Source organism: Haematobia irritans, chromosome 1 (assembly GCF_050003625.1).
Source record: "Haematobia irritans isolate KBUSLIRL chromosome 1, ASM5000362v1, whole genome shotgun sequence".
In the NCBI taxonomy this organism is placed as follows: domain Eukaryota; kingdom Metazoa; phylum Arthropoda; class Insecta; order Diptera; family Muscidae; genus Haematobia; species Haematobia irritans.
The window spans coordinates 134346180-134371840 of NC_134397.1; the positions used below are offsets into that span (position 1 = coordinate 134346180).

A 25661-nucleotide genomic window follows, 5' to 3' on the forward strand; every position below is an offset into this window, starting at 1 on the left:
TACAGTATGGCATCTCAGCTATGTATACAAAATTCAAAACAATGCTCATTTTATAGAACAGTTCTACGAGTTTTTGAAAAGGGCTGCTCATTTCATTGACACTTGTGAGCGGAGCTGTCACGTCGGCCCGCTCTTTTTAAAAAATGCCGAGCTTTATGTGTCCTCCGGCACTCGAATAAAAAAGGGTTTTTTTTATGTTTTTCAACTCATTTTTTAGCAAAATTCAAACACTGGTGGCTACCACAACCATCCAACAAATATCTACAGTTCCCATTTAGCAGTATTGTGCATTGTTGTTGTTTCTATGTAAATTAAAATTTATGCGACAAACGTTACTGAAAATATTAAATGTCTCCCGTACCAAATTTTCCCAGAACTTTACTTTTGTTTTGGCCTTTGATGGGTTGGTTCTTTAATAGTTTTTGTTTTAGTATTTTCTCTGTGTATATTTTCTTCCTTATCAATCTATACTCTTCGAGACACAGCTCACGGAGCTTGTCGTTATATCTATCACGTTGGTTTCTGTTGAATTAAATTTAACATTAATATCAAAGCCTGAAGATTGGACGTCGTTTTATCCTCAGTTTTATACCAAACTATTAAATTTGACTTGGCCGATGTCTCGAGGTCGTATGTTTTATATGTGTTTTGATTGGTATGTTATTGTAATTCGGTACATCTTTTAATAATATAAAAACTTCTTTGACATTGTAAAGTGTGGGCGTTTGAGATTGCTTAAACTGAGATCTATTTTGAAGTTGCAAATCTATGGCAGTATTTGGACTTAAACACTCAAAATCATATTTTCAGGCACACTTTGACTATTCAGGCCATTGTAATAGCATATTAACTAAAAGTACCTATTACATATGGGCACTTCTATTTTTAACCGCTGAACCTACTCGATTATTTTCTTCTGCTGAACCAAGCAGATTGTGGATGCTGCTATGCAACCTGAGCATTGTTATTTTTCCCATCGTTTCTGCATATCATTTGCTTGTATATGTGAGCGATGTTGTCCGTGTCCGTTTTGTAATGTATTATTTTCGTTATTGGTACGTTGTTAGTGTGTAACATTTCTAATGTGTATCTTTTGCTCGTGTCAATCTCTCGTTGTAAAACACGAACCCTATCAAAGCTTGGTTGGTGGTTTGTTGTTGTACAATGTGTCGTCAGCGCAGTTTTTTGTAGCTTGCTGTTGTTATTTTGTATTTTTATGTCATATTTATATCCTGATAATCTTGTTTTTAATTGGTTTTTGGTGGTTCCGATACACAGTTATGTAAAAAAATAGGAATAGTGCCTTCCCACATTTAGATAACATTAAAAACCCAACAAAAAATAGAAAATTCTTTCTTGTTTAAACGATTTATTTTTTCTTAAAAGTTACAGATAAAATTCGAGACAAAAATTTTGTTACTATTGTACGAGTAATTCCATATTTTATAATTTGTTATAAATTACATGATTTGCGTGTGAAAAAAATAAGGACATTTCATGAAAGTTTAAACCTATTACCAAATTAAATAAAACTAATAGATATTTATACTGAATATTGTTACATAAAGCCGTAGTGTTATATTAGTACTTATTTGCGGATCCTTTGTTATCCAGAACAGTAGAACATCTTCTAGGCATTGAATTGACCAAATTTTGGCAAAAATATATCGGTAATTCGTTCCACGCATACTGTATTAGATTCCAGAGCTCATCGCAAATTGATTGCACTTTTAACTTCGTTGCACAAATTTTCTATTGGGTTCAATTCTGGGGACTGTGCCGCTCATTAAAACACATTGTTTTTATTGTCCTGGAACCACTTCTTTGTGTGCCTTGCTGTAAGTTTTGGGTTATTATCCTCCTGGAAGATCCATTTGAGAGGCATATTTTCTTCGGCATACGGAAGTGTTGTATTTCATTTCATATTCTGTATACGATATAAAGGACCCACACCATAATACGAGAATGACTCCTATACCATGGTACTGCCACCACCATTTTGGACCGTCTTCAAAGTATATTTGGGATTGAATTCTTGATGGATAGGGTTTCTTACATGGTGGACACCTCTATCACAAGAAAACAAGTTTACTTTTGTTTCATCGGGCCACAGAATATTACGCCATCTTTGCTTAAGCCCATCGATTTGATTTTCAGAAAACTTTAATCCTTGTTTAATATTCTTTTTGGATAACAATGACACTTTTCATGCACTAAATCCATTTCCTATGTGTGTTTTCCGAATAGATAATGCATCAACGTCAATATACAAATCATTTCTTAGTTAGTTAGATGTGATAAATGGATGTTTTTTACGCATAAATTCTCTTTATAGTATGTGTTATTTTAGATTTTCTGCCACGGGTTTCAACCTTGGGAATCTATATACATATTAGCATTTTCGCCATCGGTTTTAGATATACAGAGTATTTTTGTAATGTTTCTGTACGAATATTCGCCTTTAATTAATTTTATAATACAATTTTGGACAGCGCGATCGTAGCGCTCATTTCTACCCACAAAAAAGTTTACAGAAGTGCGATTTATTTCGCAATTAATGTGAAGTTATAAATAAATTTTATGCATTTACTTACAAAACGGAAAGGGTTTTTAATTTTTAATATTGTTAAAAAAAGCGAAACTGTCCTTATTATTTTTCACAGCAGAAGTCACTCATTTTGCAAAAAAAAAATGTTTTGCTATGAAAACGAAAGGAAGAGAAACGCAAATTCTACTAGTATTTCTTAATGTCGTCTACAGGCATTGCACACCAAAATCGTTTTTTCAAAAATTCTGTGATTTTATATGAATTTGTAAACACAAAAGACGGTGAAAGCGACTGTCCTTATTATATTCACACAACTGTATACCATCTGCCACTTTTAAGTTTCCATCCAACGGAATCTCATATATGCCGTTTGTAGTTTCGAATAAGGGGATGTTGTCTTTGGTATTGCTAAAAAGGTTTTTAATGTATTGTTCGATTTATGGGAAAAATATATTTATTTGTATCGAAAATATCGGATTTTGATATCCCTTCCGAGATCGTTGCTATGTATGTTAACGATTTATATGGTTTTGGATCTTTATTATCAGCTACATTCTTGTCCAGTTTTTCGTGGGCGATCACAGGACGATCTTGCAATATCCGTTGGCGCTCAGCATCAATGGTTTCCGGAACAAGAACTGATTTTGATTTTACCATACCATCGATAAACACTGTTATGGGCTAGATGGGTTCTTTAAGTTGCTGCAAACAACACAAATAGCGCTCGTACGTCACAACGTTCTGAGTACGTATAAACTCAAAAAAAATGTCAAGATTTACGAGTTGGTAGATTGTAACACTAGGGTTCTACAATACGGAAACATGAAGGCAACCCTTAATGAAGGCAACCCATGTTTCCGAAAATCGCTAAAAAAAAACTCATCATATTGGTGGTGTTTGTATATAAACAGATTTTATTAAATTTTAAAATAATTATCGAAAAAGACAAGGGATTAATGGTATGACTCAAGTTACAATAAAAAAATACCTAAAAACCACATATAAATCTATGTGTGTGCATTTTAAATATATTGCTATTTTATTACTGTTAAATCATAGAAACACATTTTATTTAGCTGCAAAAAACGCTAAAACAGATTGAAAGGACACAAACATTAAAAAATGAAATTATTTTACAACAGTTAAAATAAATATCGAAAATAATTTTAGAATAAAATAAATTAAAAAGAAAAAAAACTAAGAAAAAGTTTAAAGTTTCATTGTTTTGCATTGAAACAAGTATTTTGAAAATTAATTATACTGTTTTTGTTTTTATTTTATAAAATTAATAATTTATCTATGGCATTGTACGTTTAAGACACTTAGGTTTTGTTGAGTTTTAGTTTGTGCTGTTGGTTTAAATTAATATATTAATTACAAAAAATATATTTTAATATATGTATATATATGCATTTGTATATAAATTGTTTGTATACATGAACCCTGTTGTTGACACAAAACCATTTCAAAAGAAAATGTTAGTTTAAAACAACTAATTATTCGCATTGGCTTTTAACAATTGTTTATTGTTTTAGGTTGGCTAATTTGTAATGTAAGGGTATCAAAAAAAAAATTGAACAACATTAACAATGAAGGCAGATCGAAACGACCATTGGCCAACATTAGTTTTTAGTTTTCTTCATTCTCATGTGACTACTTTAAAAGATTCCTGTGTTATATATTGGTTAAGGCACTATTTGCATTACTAACAAATCATTATTGGTCTGATTTGTTGGGTTGCTTAGGGCAAAAATCCCATAATGGGATCCTTAAAAACCCACCATACATTCGTTGATCCAATTTACATCTTTTTATTCATGGTATTCTCATGGGCAATACGTAGTCGCTTTCTTAATTCGTTGGGGAAACGTTCATAACATTTCTTACACACTGGCTTCTCATCGTATTCATAGAATTTTGACTTTTGAGTCATTTTCATGTCACAAACTGAACAGGCAAAATGATGAACACACCAGGCCTTATTCAAAGCTGTAAATACTGTAAAAATAAAATGGTGGGAGGCACAATGAACATAACGCCTTGGGTCATTGTAATTAAATAACAAAATGAAAACTTACCATCTCCTGCAATGACTTGATTACAAACGAAACATAAATTGCCAAACAATTGATGGTAATGAGTTTCACAATATGCCAAACCACGTTTCTCGTAGTGACGATGACCCAAGAAGGGTTTCTCACATTTGGCACACACAAAATGCTGCAAATATGTAAAATAAATTTTTAGCTTATAAATGAATTGGTGTATTTCCCATACTAACCTCAACGTGCCAATGTTTGCCAAGTGCAGTGACAACACGCTCCTCGATGGGACGACGACAAGCGCCACATATGGGTATGCCCATTTTATCATGACAACGTAGGCAATACAATTCATTCTGAAAGTAATGATTGCAATAATAATAACGATGGATGAATTAAAAAAGTATTTACAATTTACATATTCATACTTTAACTCTAACTAAAAAGTGCAATATTATCGATTTTTGCTTCGAGCTATGAGAAAATATATAACTTTTCCAATGAATAATTGAAGTACATTTTACTAGCAATATCATAATTTTAAAACAAATCCAACATTTGAAAATTTTTGTGTAAAATAATTATAATTTCGATTTTTTTAAGTCCCTCCTTGTTGTTGTTATTGTCTCTGGGAATTGATGTACGACAAACAAATATAGAGAATAAAAAGAAAAAAAATTATAGGGATTAAACATTTAGGCCAGTTCGAGGAGTCAAGCTGCCTCTACTAGGTGAGTCCAGAGTTAAGTTGTTGCCAGGACTGTAGGTTTTTCAGGACACACGAACAGATGCCCAGTAATATGAGGCGATTGTCCACAATTCGGGCAAACGTCTAGAATTGCCGGGTTCAGAAGGGAGAGGTAACAGATTTTAGCTAGGATAGGATCGACCTGGTCGCTCTATGCAGTCAGCTCTCGTCATCGCTAACAGGTGGTGGTCTTCCACACAGCACAACGCTGCACTGGTAGTAATCTATAGTCTTCTGAATCGCTGCCGTGTGCGCCGCCCTCAATGGCATTCTTATGCCCTCATCACTGTCATCGCCGATCAAGTGGTGCATTGACTGTATATCTCTGCTGAAATCGAACCGAATGGGCTTGGCTCGTTCGGGTGGAACCCTCATAGATGTGGCATGGTTTAGCAGGTGCTGGTGGGTGATGAGGTCCCAGAGTTGCCTCGCATTTTGGACTCATGTTGTTGTAACAGTTTTTAATGTAGTTTCATCCATTTTGTTCTATACTTATGAAGTTCAACTAGTAGCCTGATCAAGGAACTCTGACACAAGGGCGGGATGTGTCCGAAGGAATCTGGTGGTGAGACGGGTAGGCTTAGCTGGGCAAGCGAAAAGGTGACGAGTGTCATGTGGCCCTTGATTACAGATGGGACACACGTCAGTTACGCTACCACTTGAAGCCGCCGAGTCGCGCCGCCGATTTTAGCCGCCGCCGACTAGTTTTTATCAGTCGAAGCCGTCGCCGAATTTGTCGACTCATCTCGACTCAAAGTTAGCCGCCAATTAATCAAAAATATTGATTTGAATCAGAAAAAATTATTAATAATGGTTTCATTTTTTGTCAAAATGCTTAACTTTCCACCCAAAATCCGTCAGTATCAAGTTGCTATAATAATTTTGCAAAAATTTGGCTCAGAACATTTGAATTATGTGTAAATGTGATTGTAAGATAAGTTGTACAACTAATCTCATTACCATTCGGATAACATCAAATTGATTTTATTATGGATAATTGTCCGCCGTCGATAAGACAAATTTATATCGGCTTAGCCATCAAGCCGCCGCCGCCGGAGGCAAAAACTTAGTATTAGCCGCCGCCGACAAAAATGGGTCGGCTTCATTCTCTGTACGCTACTATCAAGCAATGATAAGTAGGAATTGAGGCGGCTAAAACTACCCTGGTCTGCCGTGGAAGGTCTCTCTCCTCCGGTGCTATGGGTTGCGGTCGCACTCCGAGAACAGCATTAACCTTATAGCTCATTAGTACGTGACTCATGTTGTAGATGCTGTTCTGGTGTTTTTGAGTGGCATCCAGCGCAGTATTTTGCACCGTTTGTTGATTTCTCCATTAGGTATCGCTAATACTGTGAGTCTAAACGAGGCCGCATTATCGATAAGGGGACGACAAATAGACTTATAGGTATTTTGTATCGTCTCCTTATCTACCGCCCATGTGCTACCAGAAAATGCCTTCAGGATCTTGTTTCTACTCCCAACGTTTTTAGCCACCATTTCCGCATGCTTTCCAAAGAGGAACAAACTATAGAATGTGACACCAAGAACCTTGGGGGATGTAGATATCGAGTTTATCGAGTTGTTGCGTCACCGAGCTCATTTTGGGCTCATGTTGCAGATGCTGTTCTGGTGTTTTGAAGTGACATCCAGTGCAGTATTTTGCACCGTTTTAATATTTCTCTATTGCTAAACCGGGAGTCCAAATTAAACACATACACCTAGGTATCATAATTGGAACGTTTAAACTCAATGAAGATGAACTTATAATTCCTGCATAGCCTAATCAAAATCAATCTTTATCCTATTGGAGATGCCCCAGGGCAAATAATAAGAATTGCCTCTGGAGCGATTCAATCATATCAATACTAGGGATACCATATCACAGAACCATATTCAAGAATTGAAGTAACAAATGAGGAAAGAAGCCGCTTAGTAACGTAAGGATTCGATAACTGTTTCACCCAGCGCTTTATGAAACCTAGAACCTCAAAGGCCATTGTAGTAATGTGACAATTAAAATTCAAGATACCAAGATCAACAAATGAATCTACATACATCCTACGAAAATGAGCCACATATACCAAACGGAACATCAATATGTCTGGACCTGGCGAATCACAATTCCTCACATTCCAATACATTAAATTAATTCTACACCAGTCCCCAAAACTATCCAGGTCATCTTGTAGGAAGCAATACTCGTCTGAGCTATCAGATGATAAGAAAATCTTCACATCATCCGCATACATCAAAATCCCAGGACTGAGACAAATCGTTCACAAACAATACAAATAGAATGAATTTTATTTTTTATAAAAGCGAAAGTCTATACACAACACAATTTAAAATGGGAGACAAATATGGATTTGAATAACTATCTTTGACGATAAGGTTTTTTCATCTAAAATAGTACTCTTATTAACATAAAAAAACTTTTATGTAGACAAATTACTGAAGGTTTGACAGTTTAAAAGCGACCTATTTTCAATTTGATTATAGGAAACTTGCTGCTACAAAATCTATATTTTGGTTAAAATTGTTTCTGCGTCAATGCTGAAAACGCAAGATGTATCATTAACCAACTTTGACAAACCGATTATCAGACTGCGCAGCCTAGAGCATTATCGCATTTGAGAAAAACCAACGTCACACAGGTCATTACAAGAGAGCAGTCGTAATAACAGCGCTCAGGTCGAAACCTATTGACCTTCCACAACGGATTTGAATCACTAGGTTTCGATGTATAAAGTCTATAATACTTTGGAGAACGGATTCATCCTAATAAAACCATGCCTTATAAAATTACTCTGTCTATATTTATATTATACTTGTCTGTGTAGATTTATATTATACCCAACAACGCATGCTGCTATTTCCATATTTATTTTTGTGGACAACACTTTATAGTATTAAAGTAATAATGCTTTGTTTAGAGATTTTTGATTATTATGATTGCGGTTTCAGAGTTAGTTTACAAACGATAAAACCACATTTTTAATTATGGAATATAAATAAAATCAATGACATTGAATCTAATTAAAAGCGTGGTTAAGTACATTAGTTAAGTCGTTTTTCATATTATAAATCTTTTTAAATTTTATCCTCCGATTTGCTATTTGACCTGATTCAATAATATTTACACAAGATAATAACTTCAACACCTTTATCTAAATTTAATCTTATTTAAATTTCAAAAAGATCGTATTGCGACATCTATTGCAAATAACAATTGGATACATGGAGATGAACTCAAGTTTCTAGGGAACGATATTTTTAGCAGACATGCAATGGGTTAGGTTATAAAGGCAAAAATAATCCCTTGTGCAAAACCCCTTTATATTGCAAGATGGTTGGATGGACGGTCGTTTCGGAATTACCACATTCCTCATCAGCATCAACCTATCATCTGAATAAATTCGGTTATTTGACTAAAACCAAAGTGAATTACACTTGAACATCCCGGAATCTCTTCATCCATCCAACCATCTTTGACAAACATACTTTTGCTCTGTTGGTTAAGCTACTCTTGTGGTTCAGTCAACTTATGGGTTTAAAAAAAAATAATAATAATGGAAAAATTTTCCTATTCATTGCTGTTTTCACCGTAATGTGAAACACCGTTTGAACTCGGCTATAAAAAGGAGGCCCTAAATATGGTATTGGGTAGCACTCAATCAAATTACCTTTGTTAATTATTGAATTAATATTTACATGAAAAATTACAATTTTCAGTCAACAATACTAACATAACATCCGCCTCAATAGGGAATTTGCGACTTTTTTGTTTCTTTTTATGTTCGACTCTAATATATATATTAAGTTATTCAAAAAATTTATATTTACCATATCATTAGCTGCCAAACCGGGACGACTTTTAACTTCTCTGGCGGTTGAATCCAATTCTTGACCACATGAGGTGCAATTGAAATGGTAACCATGGTAGACTTCACCACGGAAACGCAATGGTTCATCATCAATGAGGCCACTAAAAATTCCGAAAATAGCATTAAAAACCTCTAATTTCATAATCATTTAAAGTAATAAACACTTACTGGCATTTTTGACACATATAACGCCCAGTGATTTCAGCCTTTACCTTGGCATTGCACTCGTGACATAAGGCACGATTTTGATTGCGTATAAAACCAGAATCGGCCAATTCTTTTGAACACAATTGACAACGGAAGCATTGTGGATGCCAACTGGCTGACATGGCCTTAATTACGCGACCAATAACGAATTCGCCACATTTATTGCAACAGGGAGCAAATAGAACATGAAAATCACGTTCACAATATTTACGCCCTTCGAATTCATAAAAAATGCCATCTTCAAAAGGCCGGAAACACTGGGCACAACTATAAAGAAAAATTAAATTAAAACCCACGTTATAATATTTTTTTGTTAAAAAGAATGCAAAGCCATTAAGTTATACTCACACAAAACACTGTGTGTGCCACAATTCACCATTGGAGTTGACTATTTTTTCATTTGGTTCAAACCCATCTGCACATCGGGTGCAATGCATTGCCCCCAACGACATATTAGCTGCCTGTAATCTAGAAAATATAAAAATAGCGTAAGTTACTCGATAATAGTCAAAATTCAATCACTTTTCTATACATCATTGATCTTCGTTGAGAGGTAATCATTTTGTTGTATTCCTTTTTTAAAAGTTTTTCACTTTCTTAAAATCAATTCAATCCTTCTTCAGTAACGTTTTATAGCATACTGAAGCAGTTATTCACTTTAAAAGCCCTCTCCAGTGTGGTCATTACTTCAATATAGGAATTTTTCTTATCAATTGTGGCTACTGTTGTGATTCATAATCAACACCGCTAAAACTGTGACGCTTACAAAATATCGTTTATATGGATATCAATTTTAAAATTAACTAAAGGTTTACAGTGGGATTCAACGTCATAGAAGGCACGGCATATACAAAACAATTTGGAAAAAAGCTATGAACGATAAAGAACATATGTGTAATATATACGTAGAGTTATAACCTATTTCTGTTCGGAAGAAATACAAATTAGGTTACTCGTTTAGCTACAAACTTGAAACAGACTATATTGTAACTGGAAGCATTATAAGTTCGTGAAGCGCAGTAAGCGGTAAACTTCTATAGGATGTCATCTTAGGACGTCTTAGATCAGTCAGCATATAGCGCATGTCTGTCAAGGACTCTGTCACTGGATGCGAAAAAGGCTAGTTGGTGAATCGCCATTTAGATCCATAATTCTATATATAGTCCCATATAAATCAATCCCCAGATGCGACTTCCTCCGCCTCGTGTTTGGCAAATTTATTTATTTATTTTTTCTTTTCAAATCCAATCAGGATCTATCTGGGACCTGATGTTAGTATATGACCCTAATAACCATGCAAAAATTCGTCCATATCGATCTATAAGAGTTGACTTCTTGCGCTTCTTTTTGTTTTGGGCTTTGTATTCAGATCAAGGAACACTGCGACTAAGATGCGATGCGTTCATAGTGATCTGATGGTAAGCCGGATAGGTTATATTGGACAAGCGAAAAGATGACGCGTGTCATGTGGCCCTTGGTTGCAGATGGGAACCACGTCAGCCTGATTTTAATTGGGCTAAAACTGGTCTGTCGTGGGAGGTATCTTTCCTCCCGTGCTTTGGGCGGTGTCGAACTCCGAGAATAGAATTAACCCCGTAGCTTCTCGCCGCTTGAGCTACAATATCATCAATTTTGTTCAGCTGTTCAGCTCTTTCTGTTATGCTGCCTGGTTTTTTGTTAAGCTCGTTCTCAATCTTGAAAAGGTGAAGATCGACCCTTACATACCCGGATAGTGGTTTGCCTATCCACAAGATGGTGATTTCAATGGTTACAACGATAACAAACAACACAAGAGAAACTTCATTGATAACAATTGTGTCCATGCATAGGGATGATTTTGGTTTCCATATAAAGATGATCCAGGAGTGGATTGCAGGTCCGTATGTTATTGCACTATGTGTCACTTGTCTGCGGTGTCTACACTGGCACTGCATAGTTTACCACTGCATAGTTTACCACCCCAAGTACTGCCGATAAGCGACATGAGGACCTTGTTTCTACAGCACAACTTATCACATATTGCAGTGGCATGTACAGACGAATTGAAAATTCAGTCGAATGTAGTACTTCTAGTGTCCATTTGATGGATAGTTTGGTTGAGGGTTTGGTGCAAGGTTGCCACAGTTGGTAGAATTCTACCAAAAATGGTAGATTTTTTAACGCTTGGTAGGTTGGTAGAATTTGTGATGTTTTGGTAGATTTTGCAAAACATTTCTCTCCACCTAAGAGGTACTTTAATTTTCTATATAAATGGAATTTTGACCAAATTTTCTTCAGAAATAAAATTTTGAAAAATTGTTCAACAGAAATAAATGCAACTGACTGACATGGTCTTAATTACGCGAGCAATAACGAATTTGCAACATTTATTGCAACTGGGAGTAAATAGAACATGAAAATTACGTTCACCGTGGTGCAATGGGAGCCACCGTGGTGCAATGGTTAGCATGCCCGCCTTGCACCGTGGTGCAATGGTTCGCATGCCCGCCTTGCATACACAAGGTCGTGGGTTCGATTCCTGCTACGACCGAACACCAAAAAGTTTTTCAGCGGTGGATTATCCCACCTCAGTAATGCTGGTGACATTTCTGAGGGTTTCAAAGCTTCTCTAAGTGGTTTCACTGGAATGTGGAACGCCGTTCGGACTTTGCTATAAAAAGGAGGTCCCTTGTCATTGAGCTTAACATGGAATCGGGCAGCACTCAGTGATAAGAGAGAAGTTCACCACTGTGGTATCACAATGGACTGAATAGTCTAAGTGAGCCTGATACATCGGGCTGCCACATAACCTAACCTAACCTAACCTACGTTCACTAACGTGAAAATTACGTTCAAACGTCGAACGGAACGGCCTGTATTTTAATAACGGATTAAGTCATCGTAATAAGTACCTACTACGAATTTCAAGTGTGGTGGGATATTAAGCCACCATGCAGCGAAATTCAAAGTCATCCACTGGGTTGCTAACTTCAGGGCCCAGTAGACGGGTATCGACTGGAGTTATAAATTTGGGCAATGACCAAGAGTTAGGCCCAATTAGTCGACCTGTAGACGGGTCGACAGGTGGCGACACTTTGATAAGTCGAACCTTTTCTAAGGTAACGACATCAAAAGGAGGTAATCCCTCCGAAGAAGAAGTAGTAATGTTCACTTTTTAGTGCAAACTAAAATCGTCAAAACATATAAAATATAAAACACCCAAAAAATTGTCGCTAATAAGAGGGATAATTCATTCATTCAAAAAAAATTTTTTTCATACTAACCACAAAGATTTCATTTTGGCACGAGTAGTAAGCGTGGTTTAGTGGCGGTAGAGGCTATGGTAGTATAGAGGATAGGTAGAGGGTGAACAGTGCCGAAGATATCATCCCGCTTCATTATAAGGGGTGAAAATTACGTTCAAACGTCGAACGGAACGGCCTGTATTTTAATAACGGATTAAGTCATCGTAATAAGTACCTACTACGAATTTCAAGTGTGGTGGGATATTAAGCCACCATGCAGCGAAATTCAAAGTCATCCACTGGGTTGCTAACTTCAGGGCCCAGTAGACGGGTATCGACTGGAGTTATAAATTTGGGCAATGACCAAGAGTTAGGCCCAATTAGTCGACCTGTAGACGGGTCGACAGGTGGCGACACTTTGATAAGTCGAACCTTTTCTAAGGTAATGACATCAAAAGGAGGTAATCCCTCCGAAGAAGAAGTAGTAATGTTCACTTTTTAGTGCAAACTAAAATCGTCAAAACATATAAAATATAAAACACCCAAAAAATTGTCGCTAATAAGAGGGATAATTCATTCATTCAAAAAAAATTTTTTTTCATACTAACCACAAAGATATCATTTTGGCACGAGTAGTAAGCGTGGTTTAGTGGCGGTAGAGGCTATGGTAGTATAGAGGATAGGTAGAGGGTGAACAGTGCCGAAGATATCATCCCGCTTCATTATAAGGGGTGAAAATTACGTTCAAACGTCGAACGGAACGGCCTGTATTTTAATAACGGATTAAGTCATCGTAATAAGTACCTACTACGAATTTCAAGTGTGGTGGGATATTAAGCCACCATGCAGCGAAATTCAAAGTCATCCACTGGGTTGCTAACTTTAGGGCCCAGTAGACGGGTATCGACTGGAGTTATAAATTTGGGCAATGACCAAGAGTTAGGCCCAATTAGTCGACCTGTAGACGGGTCGACAGGTGGCGACACTTTGATAAGTCGAACCTTTTCTAAGGTAACGACATCAAAAGGAGGTAATCCCTCCGAAGAAGAAGTAGTAATGTTCACTTTTTAGTGCAAACTAAAATCGTCAAAACATATAAAATATAAAACACCCAAAAAATTGTCGCTAATAAGAGGGATAATTCATTCATTCAAAAAAAAATTTTTTTCATACTAACCAAAAGATTTCATTTTGGCACGAGTAGTAAGCGTGGTTTAGTGGCGGTAGAGGCTATGGTAGTATAGAGGATAGGTAGAGGGTGAACAGTGCCGAAGATATCATCCCGCTTCATTATAAGGGGTGTTTCGATATGCGTTCATAATTATATATAGACTCCTCTATATAAACCGATAAGGGAAAATTGACTTTTTTATGTTTATTACAATCGCCTGGTTTGATCTCTATTAAAATAAAGGCCTTTAAAGACAACGCTTAGTACCCTTTTTCTGCCACTGCTATTTATGAATGTATGATCGTGGTGTTTTCAAATCTCACGTTCTCGCACCCAAAAGGCATATAAACAAAATAAGAGAAGAGACATCAAAACGAAGATACTTCTAAAAATAACAATGACGTCATAAGCATAAATAAACATCTGGCCGACTACAAATTGAGAAAACAATTGAAAACATTCAAACATTTGAATCATCGCTGCTGTCTGTTCCATGATTACAAAAAAAAATAACACCAGCAGTTGAAGAAATCAATGGGTGTTTGATGTTTAAATACCGCATATTTATTCAGAAGATAAAAGATGACTATTCTCTTCTCTATATACACCATGCAACTTTCAATTAACTATGGATTTTTCATATTTTATATCGAGGCCATTTAATGCAAAAACACAACAGCAACAGAACGTATGAGATAATCGTAGGTGGTTTCATTGACAAACAGCTAGGCTGGGACAGACAACGGACCAGATTATTATTCTATGTTGAAATATTTTCTCATTACATGCTCTAAGATTTTATTCTGCATGGGCGTTAGGCGTCGTTTGTAGTACATCCGTTCGTCGATTCACCTGTGTAGATTTGGTCGATTTCATTCACATATTCGGAGACCGTTTTGGGCATATAACGATAATGTTATGTTGGTGTTATTCTAAAGTTTAAATTCCACTTGTATTTTTATCTTTCAGGCATGTTGATTAGTAAAAAAAAATTATGTCACTCTGTTTTACAAAATATGGATGCAAATATTTGTCCACCTTGGGGTGACTGGAGATGCTTACTCAACTGGTGGCATATTATTTTGGAAGCTGGAAACAAGGCAACAATTGAAAAAATAACAATAACTTTGCACTACCGTTCTATGCAAAATTTCTCACGAAACTAATAAAGTATTGCCAAAATGCTGCCATTCGCCATTCTGTCATATAGCCAGATACTGAGAGTTGATATATTCCATAGAGAAATCTCATATATCCCCTTACGGATTTTCCCCTTTCCATCTTGTCAACTTTTGAACAGAAAATTTATTCTTCTTTACTTTATGCTAGAGGTGTGCACGTGACTCGAAATTGTCGTGAGCCACGGTAATGCACCATCATGGTAATGAGATGATGGTGCATGAACATGATTAACCAAACAAATGTCGTGCGTGAGTCACGAAAATAATATGTCTATGAGTGTGAGAAACGAATTTCACGAAAATAATCCCGTTCACGAACATAAAACGCTCACGTCTTGAATTTATTTTCAATTTTAGTTAAACCTGGGATATTGATCATGTTTTTAGTCAGGTCCCTCCAGTAAATTACTCATAAAATTATTCCTGAGTCACGGGATTTTTCGTGAGTCACGAAATTTCTAATCGTCAGTGTTAGTCCTTAAATGGATATTCATGCGTGAGTACAAATTTTCGTGCCTGAACGTGAGATTTCTCCGTCGTGAGTTTGTGTGAGCGTGAGTAAAATATTGCTCACGTGCACATCTCTACTTTATACCTTATGGGGGCTGTGAGCTTATTTTTTTCTTAACTTGCGGATCTGAAGTATCTTTGATCTCACTCCCTAAATTGGGAAAATTACTTTCTTTTCTCCAAAGATCATATGTAATTGATCAATATTTAATTATATTCACTGTTTTCTAATGGATCATTGTACTTTATTAATATTTTTACACGTTTTTCTGCGCTTGTATCACAAATTACCTTTAATTTATAATTTAACACTAATAAATTTACTAAAATATGTATGTAGACGATTTGCTTGTCAATGGCGTGTCGTAATCGGTTATTGTTATCGAAACAAAATAAGCAGAAGTTAGCTCTCTTTTTATCGAGAGAATGAACGTCAAACTATAGATGGCTCTGGGAGTAAAATATTTTTCATTGGCACGAATAGCAGACTGAGAAACACATTTGATTTCAACATGTATTCAAATAATATTCTTGACATTCATATTCATTTCTAAAATGATGTTCTCATACATTCAATATCCTAATAGAGATCCCCAATCAATAAAAACATTGTATACTACACTGAAAAATATAGTTTTATGTCCATATTCATAATAATTTACTGACAGTTTATCGAACGAATTTGTATGGTAATAGTAGGTTTAAAGTTCATGTTAACTTTTATGAATATGGGGGTATGTCTTTAATCACGAAATTAATTGACCAAATTAATTTTAATTAATCACATAAACACCAACGTATATTAAAACAAGTAAGGAAAGTCTAAAGTCGGGCGGAGCCGACTATATTATACCCTGCACCACTTTGTAGATCTAAATTTTCGGTACCATATCACATCCGTCAAATGAGTTGGGGGGCTATATATAAAGGTTTGTTCCAAATACATACATTTAAATACCATTTGATCTGGAAGAATTTGATAGACTTCTACAAAATCTATAGACTCAAAATTTAAGTCGGCTAATGCACTAGGGTGGAACACAATGTTAGTAAAAAAATATGGGAAACGTTTAAATCTGAAGCAATTTTAAGGAAACTTTGCAAAAGTTTATTTATGATTAATCGCTCGATATATATGTATTAGAAGTTTAGGAAAATTAGAGTCCTTTTTACAACTTTTCGACTAAGCAGCGGCGATTTTACAAGGAAAATGTTGGTATTTTGACCATTTTTGTCGAAATCAGAAAAATATATATATGGGAGCTATATCTAAATCTGAACCGATTTCAACCAAATTTGGCACGCATAGCTACAATACTAATTCTACTCCCTGTGCAAAATTTCAACTAAATCGGAGCAAAAAATTGGCCTCTGTGGTCATATGAGTGTAAATCGGGCGAAAGCTATATATGGGAGCTATATCTAAATCTGAACCGATTTCAACCAAATTTGGCACGCATAGCTACAATGCTAATTCTACTCCCTGTGCAAAATTTCAACTAAATTGCAGCAAAAAATTGGCCTCTGTGGTCATATGAGTGTAAATCGGCCGAAAGCTATATATGGGAGCTATATCTAAATCTGAACCGATTTCAACCAAATTTGGCACACATAGTTACAATGCTAATTCTACTCCCTGTGCAAAATTTCAACTAAATTGCAGCAAAAAATTGGCCTCTGTGGTCATATGAGTGTAAATCGGCCGAAAGCTATATATGGGAACTATATCTTAATCTGAACCGATTTCAACCTGATGAACTCTTCACCAGTTGGCTAGGAGTTCATTAAATATTGGGGTTGAAAGACGGCTCCGACAAAATAATAACCAAAGAATTCGAGTTTAATTCAAAGGTGGATTGAACCGACTTTATTGAGCTGTTAAACGCAACTAACTTAAATTAAAGCAAATGAAGATGACAATTGTTCTTACGGCGAATTCAATATAATGAAAGATATGAAGAATGAAAATTAAAGTCGGCTTTACACTAAGAAAAGTAGGTAAATGTGAAATTCAAAAATATTGATAAATTCAAATTAATTAATAAGAAAAATTAATATAAAAAATATGAAATTAAATTAAATGAAATATAAAAAGAATATAAGAAATTAAATGAAATATAAAAAATTTTAGAAATTTGAAAAAATCAAACCACTGTTGAATGTGAATTCAACATGCTCCGGGCCCGAACTGATGATGGGTTGCATATGCATCCACTGATGACTGCGCCAAAAAGAGAGTGTTGAACTTTGATGAAGGGATAATTGTCCAAGCGCGCTGCTGAATCGTCTATTACTTTATGGATTAGGTCTCTACCGATGATGCCATGTATCGGTCCAAAATCATGTGGCATAGGATGGGCCCACATATCTCTGGTAACGCCATTCGTTTCTAACAGAAAAGGCAACATTTCGTCTTCAACTGGTGGAGGGATTTCAACTTGAAGCTTATCGACGAAAACCAAATCTTGCCACCATGTTTTCTTCTTAGTGATGATTTGGAAAACCCCAAGTGGAAGATGTTTGACCCATTTTGACCGGAAGTGGAGATGCTCGACCGACTCAAATAACACGTGTGAGTGGCGAACACCTGGGTTAATGGTGTTAAGGAAATTTTTTGGTCACCCGCAGCCAATTCACAGAGTACTACCGGTAAGATGACCTGACAGTCGGTTCCATGAGGATGGATCGCTGGCTTGTTTTCCATGGTGAAGCGACGTAATTTTGAAATTGGTGCTATAGCAACTTCACGGACATCTTTTGCCTTTTGAGCTGCCATCACTTTTCTTATTGCGATGGGATTTTGCGATGCTGGCGTTATTTGGACTTCTTGGTTGCCGCTGATCAGTTCATAAAGCTTTGCAAGAGTACCATCGGATATCATCTGTTGAAGTTTTGCAGAGAACCGTTTTAACCCTGGTGGCGAATTGACATGGACATCTTCGTGATGGAACATTGTATGGTGTAGGCGAGAGCAAACACTGCAACGATTGCTCGAATGATAATCATCAAGTTGGTGCCAATCAGTCAGGCAGTTTAGGCATACATTCAAGTTCTTTGCCACTTCATACCGCTCTTTGGGCAACATCCAACGGAATTCTGGGCAACGTTTTAGGAGGTGGTTTTTAGAGCAAAGTTGGCATCTTCCTCGGCGTGGTGGAGCGCTGCGAAGAGAAAGTGAAAAAAGAAACGAAACAAAACAAACATGTACAATGAGTAATTGGGTTCTCTAAAATATGATCATCGGAAAAACAGTTTATTTGTTTTGATTCAGATTGGACTCGTGTGTTGGTAGGACACAAAGTTTTACGATTGGACGAGTTATTATTCCCGTTTGAGTTTTGATTTCCGCGACGCGCACATTGCCATCTTTACCACGAATTACTTTTGTGATTCGACCAAGCCTCCACTCTGTCGGAGGCAAGTTGTCCTCTACAACCACTACAAAATCATTCTCTTTTAAACTGTTACGGGTGGTTTTCCATTTATATCGTCTCTGGAGCTCGGTGACGTATTCTGTTTTCCATCGCTGACTAAATATATGTTGTATCATCTTCAACCGCTTCCATCGGTTTATATAAGACAAATTCTCCTTGGGAGGATCCTCGGGGGCTTCAGGATGAGCTGTGAGAGGGGCACCGCGCAAGAAGTGTCCTGGTGTCAGTGGCAAAAGTTCATCAGGGTTTTCAGACAAGGGCGATAGCGGTCTTGAATTTAGAATGGCTTCGATTCGAATCAATATGGTGTTGAACTCTTCGTACGTAAAGTTTAGATTTTTTACGATCTTCTTGAGATGAGACTTCATGCTACGAACGGCTGCCTCCCATAATCCTCCCATGTGAGGGGCGTAAGGCGGAATGAAACTCCAATTGAATCCGTTAAGACCGAATTTTTCAACCAAGCAGTTCTTAGAATCTTTAAGAAACTTATTGTGCTCTTGTAGTAGCTTGTAGCTGGCACCAACGAAATTCTTTCCGTTATCGGAAAACATGGTTTTAGGTAAACCTCGGCGTCCAGTGAAGCGAGTAAAAGCTGCTAAGAAGGCATCGGAAGAGAGGTCAGAGCAAACCTCTAAGTGTACTGCACGAGTAGAAAAGCAGACAAAGACGGCCGCATATCCTTTCACAGTCTTTGCGTTACGTAAAGTTGACGTTTTTATAGTAAATGGACCAGCAAAGTCAACTCCTGAATACGTAAAAGGTAGTGAAAATGTTACCCGTTCCCGTGGTAAATCTGCCATAATTTGCTGCTGAAATTTTCTTTTAAACAAGGTACATGTTTTGCACAATCGGATGCATTTTCGAGTATGATTTCTAAGCCGTGTAATATAAAAGCCTTGTCGAATAGCTCGTAGCATTACATTATATTCTGCGTGACAAAGAACTTCATGGGTATATTTTATCAAAAGAACTGCAAACGTAGACTTTTCAGGAATGAGGATAGGATGTCGCTCATCATAAGAGAGACCAGAATACTCCAAGCGTCCTCCAACTCTCATGAGACCATTTTTATCCAAAAATGGGCATAAAGCACTAAGATTGCTTTTGCTTCGTAAAGGATTTTTATTATGAAGACACTCATATTCATTGGCGAAGTAGGTCTGTTGTGCTAGTATTATAACACGATTTCTCGTCTGGATAATTTCTGACGTCGATATATCTAGATTCTTCGGTCGAGAGTCACACTTTTGACCAATTCGAAACACATAACTCATCACTCTTAAGGCACGAATATATGATGAAAATCTGGAAATGATCGGTTCGCTGTCGGTAATGTGGAAATTAGAAACCTTTTTCGTCTCTAAATCTATTGGGTCGAAGCTACGAGGTTGTGGCCATGCTGCAATTGGTGTCTGTAGCCAATCAGGACCATTCCACCATAGCTTATCTTGTATTAATTCAAGAGGTAAGCGACCTCGTGTACCCAAATCTGCTGGATTGTCTTCTGTTCTGACATGCTTCCAAGTATGTTGATCGGTATAGTTGAGAATCTCAGAAGTACGATTTGCTACAAATGTTTTGAGTGTTTGAGGCGATTTTTGGAGCCACCCCAAAACTATAGACGAATCTGTCCATAAAAATAGTTCATATTTGTAGGAAAGCTTCTTCGTCAATGCTTTCACTAGGTTGGTGAGCAAAACTGCTCCACACAATTCTAATTTGGGTATAGTTGTGCGTTTTATCGGTGCTACTCTGGTTTTGGCACAAAGTAAATGACTGTTAAAGATTCCCGCATTTTCGGTTCTTATGTATACAGCTCCACAATACGCTCTCTCCGAGGCATCGCAGAACCCATGGATTTGAACTTTGCTGCCTGGATAGAAGTCAACCCATCGGGGTATTTTAAGTGTTTCTATGTGATGAAGATTTTCTCGGAATTTATTCCATTGGGCAAGAATATGTGGGGGAACAGCTTCATCCCAATTATTATTTCCTTCCCAAAGTTGTTGCATTAAAAGCTTTGCTATTATGATGATAGGACTAAGCCATCCAAGTGGGTCGTAAAGACGAGCGATCACCGATAGGATTTGACGTTTGGTAACAATTGGAGATTCGGAGATGGAAGATGTGACATAATAGAAATAATCAGATTTGGCATTCCACCTTATGCCTAAAGTTTTGGTGGTACTAGAATCCTCAAACTTTAAAAATTCTTCGTCCAGAAGATCCTCCCGGGCCACCTGCTCGAGAAGGATAGGACTGTTTGATGTGATTTTTCGAAGTGGAAATTTCGCGGAAGCTAATGTGTTTATAAGTTGAAATTGTTTTTCCCTTGCTTCTTCCAATGTATATCCACCTGATAAAATGTCATCGACGTAAACTTCATGCTGTAATATCTTTGATGCATGGGGACTTAAATGCTCGCAATCTTTACCCAACTGTTTTAATGTCCGTATTGCGAGGAACGGCGCGCAATTAATGCCAAAAGTGACGGTGTTTAATTCGAAGGACTTAACAGCTTCCTTAGGATGAGGACGAAATAGAATCCGCTGGAAAGGGCGATCTCTTTTATGAACCTCAATCTGGCGATACATTTTCTCGATGTCACCTGTAAACACGAACTGATACTGCCGCCATCCATTGATGATTTGTACAATGTCAGATTGTAAGATCGGACCAGGGTACAATACATCATTTAATGAAAACCCACTGCTACTCTTTTTCGAACCGTTGAAAACAACTCGTACTTTTGTAGTCTTACTCTCTGGCCGAATAACCGCATGATGGGGCAAAAAGAATGAGTTTTGCTTGCTGTCTGTAGTTTCGAAATATTGTATCTCTGTCATGTGATTCCTGTCAATATAATCTTGTAAAACTTGGTCATATTGCAATTTCAAATCTGGAGTTCTATCCAGAGTTCTTTCCATCCGATAATATTGGGCTAACGCTAAGTTCCTCGATGGGCCCAAAAATATATTTTGAGGATACTCTTGCCGGAAGGGTAGCCGGACAACATATCTCCCATCAGGATTCCGAAAAGTTGTTTGCTGATATAACTGTTCGCAATATTCATCGGCTTCAGACTCCATTTTAGGTGATTGAATTTCTTCCAACTCCCAAAACTTCTTGACTTGCGAGCTGAGAGCAAAATCTTCAGAATCAGAAACTAAAGTCGAGAACGTATTAACTGCTGTTGTCGGTATGGGGCCGGACAGGTACCAACCAAATTGGGATTCTCTAGCTTCTAGTCCGGTTTCCAAAAATGATCGAATTCCTTTTAAATTTATTAATGGTAAGTAGTCGCTTCCGATAATAATATCAATTTGAGCTGGTTTGAAGAAATTCGGATCTGCAAGTTTTATATTATTAATATTCGGCAAGCTTTCAATTCGAATATTTTTAGATGGCAAGAAATGTGAAAGTTTAGAAACAACGATGGCTTTTACTCGAATTTTGAAATTAGAAATTTTCGAACTCAAATTTAGATAACATTGATGACTAGAACTTCCAACAATTGTTCCTCCTAATCCTGAGATTTGAGAACGATAATTGTCAACCGGTAAAGAAAGAGTTTGCTGGATCCTCTTTGTTACGAAACTTCTTTCGGATCCCGCATCCAATAATGCCCTAACCTCAAACCTTTCACCCGCATGTTCGATATTGACAAGAGCTGTTGGTAAGATCGTAGCTGCTTCATTTTGAGTAAAATGTGACTGAACCGACGCGGTTGGCTGAGATTGGGTTTGCATATGATGTACATTCGATGATGTTGAAGGTTGTGGTTCTGGACTGCTTCCCACTTCCTGAGTAACGTGAGAAAAATTCCTTTCTTTTGATTCCATATGAAGTAAAGTATGATGCTTTTTATTACAGGTAAAACATCCTTTATTACTTGGACACTTTGATTTTATATGATTGGATGATAAACAATTTGCACATATTTTATTTCCGTATACAAATTTCATTCGATCGCTTACTGACAAAGCCTTAAACTTTTCACAAAGTCTCAAGGTATGATCTCCGCTGCACTTTTTACAACTATCTTTCTTTTTAGTGGATTCAAATTTCGTATGAAAAGTTTGAGATTTATTATTCATGTTTGGACGGCGCATGTCGGATACTGTTTCTAAAATTTCTAACCGTTTTGAGAGAAACTCATCCATCTGGCTCCATGTTGGAAGCTTTTTATGATCCGGCAATGAATCTTCCCAAGCTCGAAGAGTTTCTTCAGGCAATTTTGTTGAACAGTGATGAATTAATATAGGGTCCCAATTCTCGGTATTTATTTGATAAGAATGAAAAATTGATAGGCTGTCATTTATACCCCGCTGAATCTGTCGAATTGCTTTTGGATTTTCACTTTGAGCAGCTGGAATTCCAAATAATACCTTCATTTGTTGATGAACTAGTATTCTCGGGTTTTCATACCTAGTTTTTAGCGCTTTCCACGCTAATTCAAAATTGCTATCTACTAAATCAAATTTCTTTACGATTTGGTAAGCTTCCCCTCTTGTTTTGTTTCGAAGATGGTAAAGCTTTTGAGCAGGTGAAATCTCCGAATGGCTTCCAAATACTCCCCAAAATAGATCCCGGAATGCGGGCCATTTCGCATATCCTCCATCAAAAGGTTGTGTATCACAAGGCGGTAGTTTTAAAGATGAAAACCCTTGGCCTACAAACGATACGTCACGTCTGCTATCTTCCAGCGATGATTGCTGTTTCGATTTTAACCCATTAATTCGCACAAGACAGTCTCTGTATTTTACGTTGGCCTCATTATATTTTTGTTTTGCCGCATCTAGAACATCTTGTTTATATTCTCCCTCATCAGCTGTCATAATCTCTTCATATATTGCTGCTAACTTTTGCCACCTTTTCTCCAGCTCGTTTTCGTCCACTTCTAGCGTCACAGAATTTGTGGCAGGAGTTGGTTTGCAGCTCTCACAAAACGAAACTACTTGTTCCAAACAGAATAAAAATCTACGACGGGACGCCATATTGATGCAAGTCGACAAATTTAAATTTCAAAACTTTTTATTTTATGGTGAAATTTACTTTAACCTTGTAAAAGATTTATTTGCAGCCCAATTAGATTCCAATTTAATGTTTTTTTCCGTTATTTTATAATATTTATAGTGGTTTGGCGACGACTCGAAATTTATTTTTAGATATATGCGCTCAAAAATGTTATTTGTGGTTCAACAGCGATTGTTTTGAATATTAAGTTTACTAATAATTGTGGTTTAATTCTCGTATATTGTTAGGTGAAAACAAATTGGCAATTTAATTGCTTTAAATTCGAAAAAATGGCAATATTATTGTTTTCAAATTGGTTAAATAATGTTGATTTGCATGATTTAGACCGAAAAAATGGGATATTGTTCTTGTTTCAAACAATTAATGAAAAAGTATGATAAATTTTAGTGATTTTTCTTACAATCCCTAGAAATTTTACGAAATCCCAGAAAAACACTTTAGCGAAAATCGTTAAAAATGTCCAGAAATTTAAGTCATTTTAATTTTATTTTATTTCCACTATCATCCAAAAAAAAAATTTTTTTACGACACCCCTATTTCACGTTATGGTAGGCAATCCCTATTAAAATTTTTAAATAATGATTTATTTTTTATATTTTCGGGTATTAATGTTCATTCCCACTAAAAGAAAATCTTAATCTGCCAACCCTATTTTTTGTCGAGGTAGGCAATCCCTACATGCATGTGTGTGACGTCACTGCAGTTGATGTCGATCAAAACAAAATCGTTGGTATGTGGATCGATGGGTGGGGGTACATGTTGCCAATTAGATTATTATGTTGTTGTTGTTTATGTTGATAGTTTACCGTAGTTTTTTTTTTCTTTTTAACTTTCGTTGGTTTCTTAATTATTTCGATTTCAACTGAATGTTTTTAATATACGTAGGTATGTTTGTATGTATATTTATTTTAGTACCGGCATGTAATGAATATGTTTATATGCTTGTATACCCCTTTTTTTTAGCATAAATATTTGTTGTTAGGGACAATTTTTTAAAGAAAATTTTACAATATTATTAGGGTATGTATAATACAATATATTTTGTAAAGGTTTAGGCAGTATATAACGAAAATAAATGGATCGACTCACCCATTATGTTGATGTTGCTGCATGTTTTTTTTCCAATTTTTTTCACTATGTTGGTGATATTCACATACAATTTCTTTTGAATATATATTATAAATTATGTTCAGTAATTCACAATAATAGTTTTTCTAGTCTTTCACCAAAGTTTATTAGAATTTTTATTAGTTTTTTTTTTCACTATTTTCTACCACTTTTTTACTCCACTAAAAATTTTCCGTCTGTCCGCTTTGACAATCAATCACTTTTGTCCTTTCTTCTTCGATCAATCGTTCCGCTGTATGAACTGTCACTTGAAACGGAGCTGTGTTCAGTTGGAGTGTGGTCAATTTAGCGTTTTTCCCACTTATATTTTTATTGTTCTTTATCACAACATACGGGTTTATATGATTATTTATCCACTCTTCTTTCAACTTTTTTTCAGGGTTTTTGGATTTATAACTGGATTTAATATTTTTGTTGGTAGAAATGTTCACTTTTCTTTAGAATACCGTTTAATATTTCTTTATCAATGTTATTTATTTATTCAATCGATTTTTTTAGGTTTTTTCACTTGTATTTTATTGTTGGATTTCCGAACACTTAGAGA

General features: G+C 36.2%; 2 protein-coding genes across 4 annotated transcripts; both read right to left on the reverse strand.

The window, feature by feature from the left end:
• Positions 1 to 4044: 4044 nt before the first annotated feature.
• stck (LIM zinc finger domain containing stck) lies at positions 4045 to 15923 on the reverse strand. Of its 3 annotated transcripts, none has more exons than XM_075291693.1 (7): positions 15807 to 15923; positions 9778 to 9897; positions 9391 to 9696; positions 9182 to 9323; positions 4830 to 4946; positions 4627 to 4768; positions 4045 to 4546 (listed from the first exon to the last, which is right to left on the reverse strand). In XM_075291693.1, exons 2-7 carry the CDS (start codon positions 9879 to 9881, stop codon positions 4350 to 4352), a joined length of 1008 nt encoding a protein of 335 aa, XP_075147808.1. In that variant the 5' UTR covers positions 9882 to 9897; positions 15807 to 15923; the 3' UTR covers positions 4045 to 4349. The 3 variants fall into 3 exon arrangements, with proteins under 3 accessions (XP_075147808.1, XP_075147807.1, XP_075147806.1); XM_075291692.1 differs by lacking the exon at positions 15807 to 15923 and adding an exon at positions 14887 to 15032; XM_075291691.1 differs by lacking the exon at positions 15807 to 15923 and adding an exon at positions 9962 to 10111.
• A 1425-nt stretch (positions 15924 to 17348) lies between these two features.
• LOC142242403 (uncharacterized) lies at positions 17349 to 25309 on the reverse strand. Its single transcript, XM_075313988.1, has 2 exons — positions 25079 to 25309; positions 17349 to 18676 (listed from the first exon to the last, which is right to left on the reverse strand). Exons 1-2 carry the CDS (start codon positions 25099 to 25101, stop codon positions 17905 to 17907), a joined length of 795 nt encoding a protein of 264 aa, XP_075170103.1. The 5' UTR covers positions 25102 to 25309; the 3' UTR covers positions 17349 to 17904.
• Between the last annotated feature and the right edge of the window lie 352 nt (positions 25310 to 25661).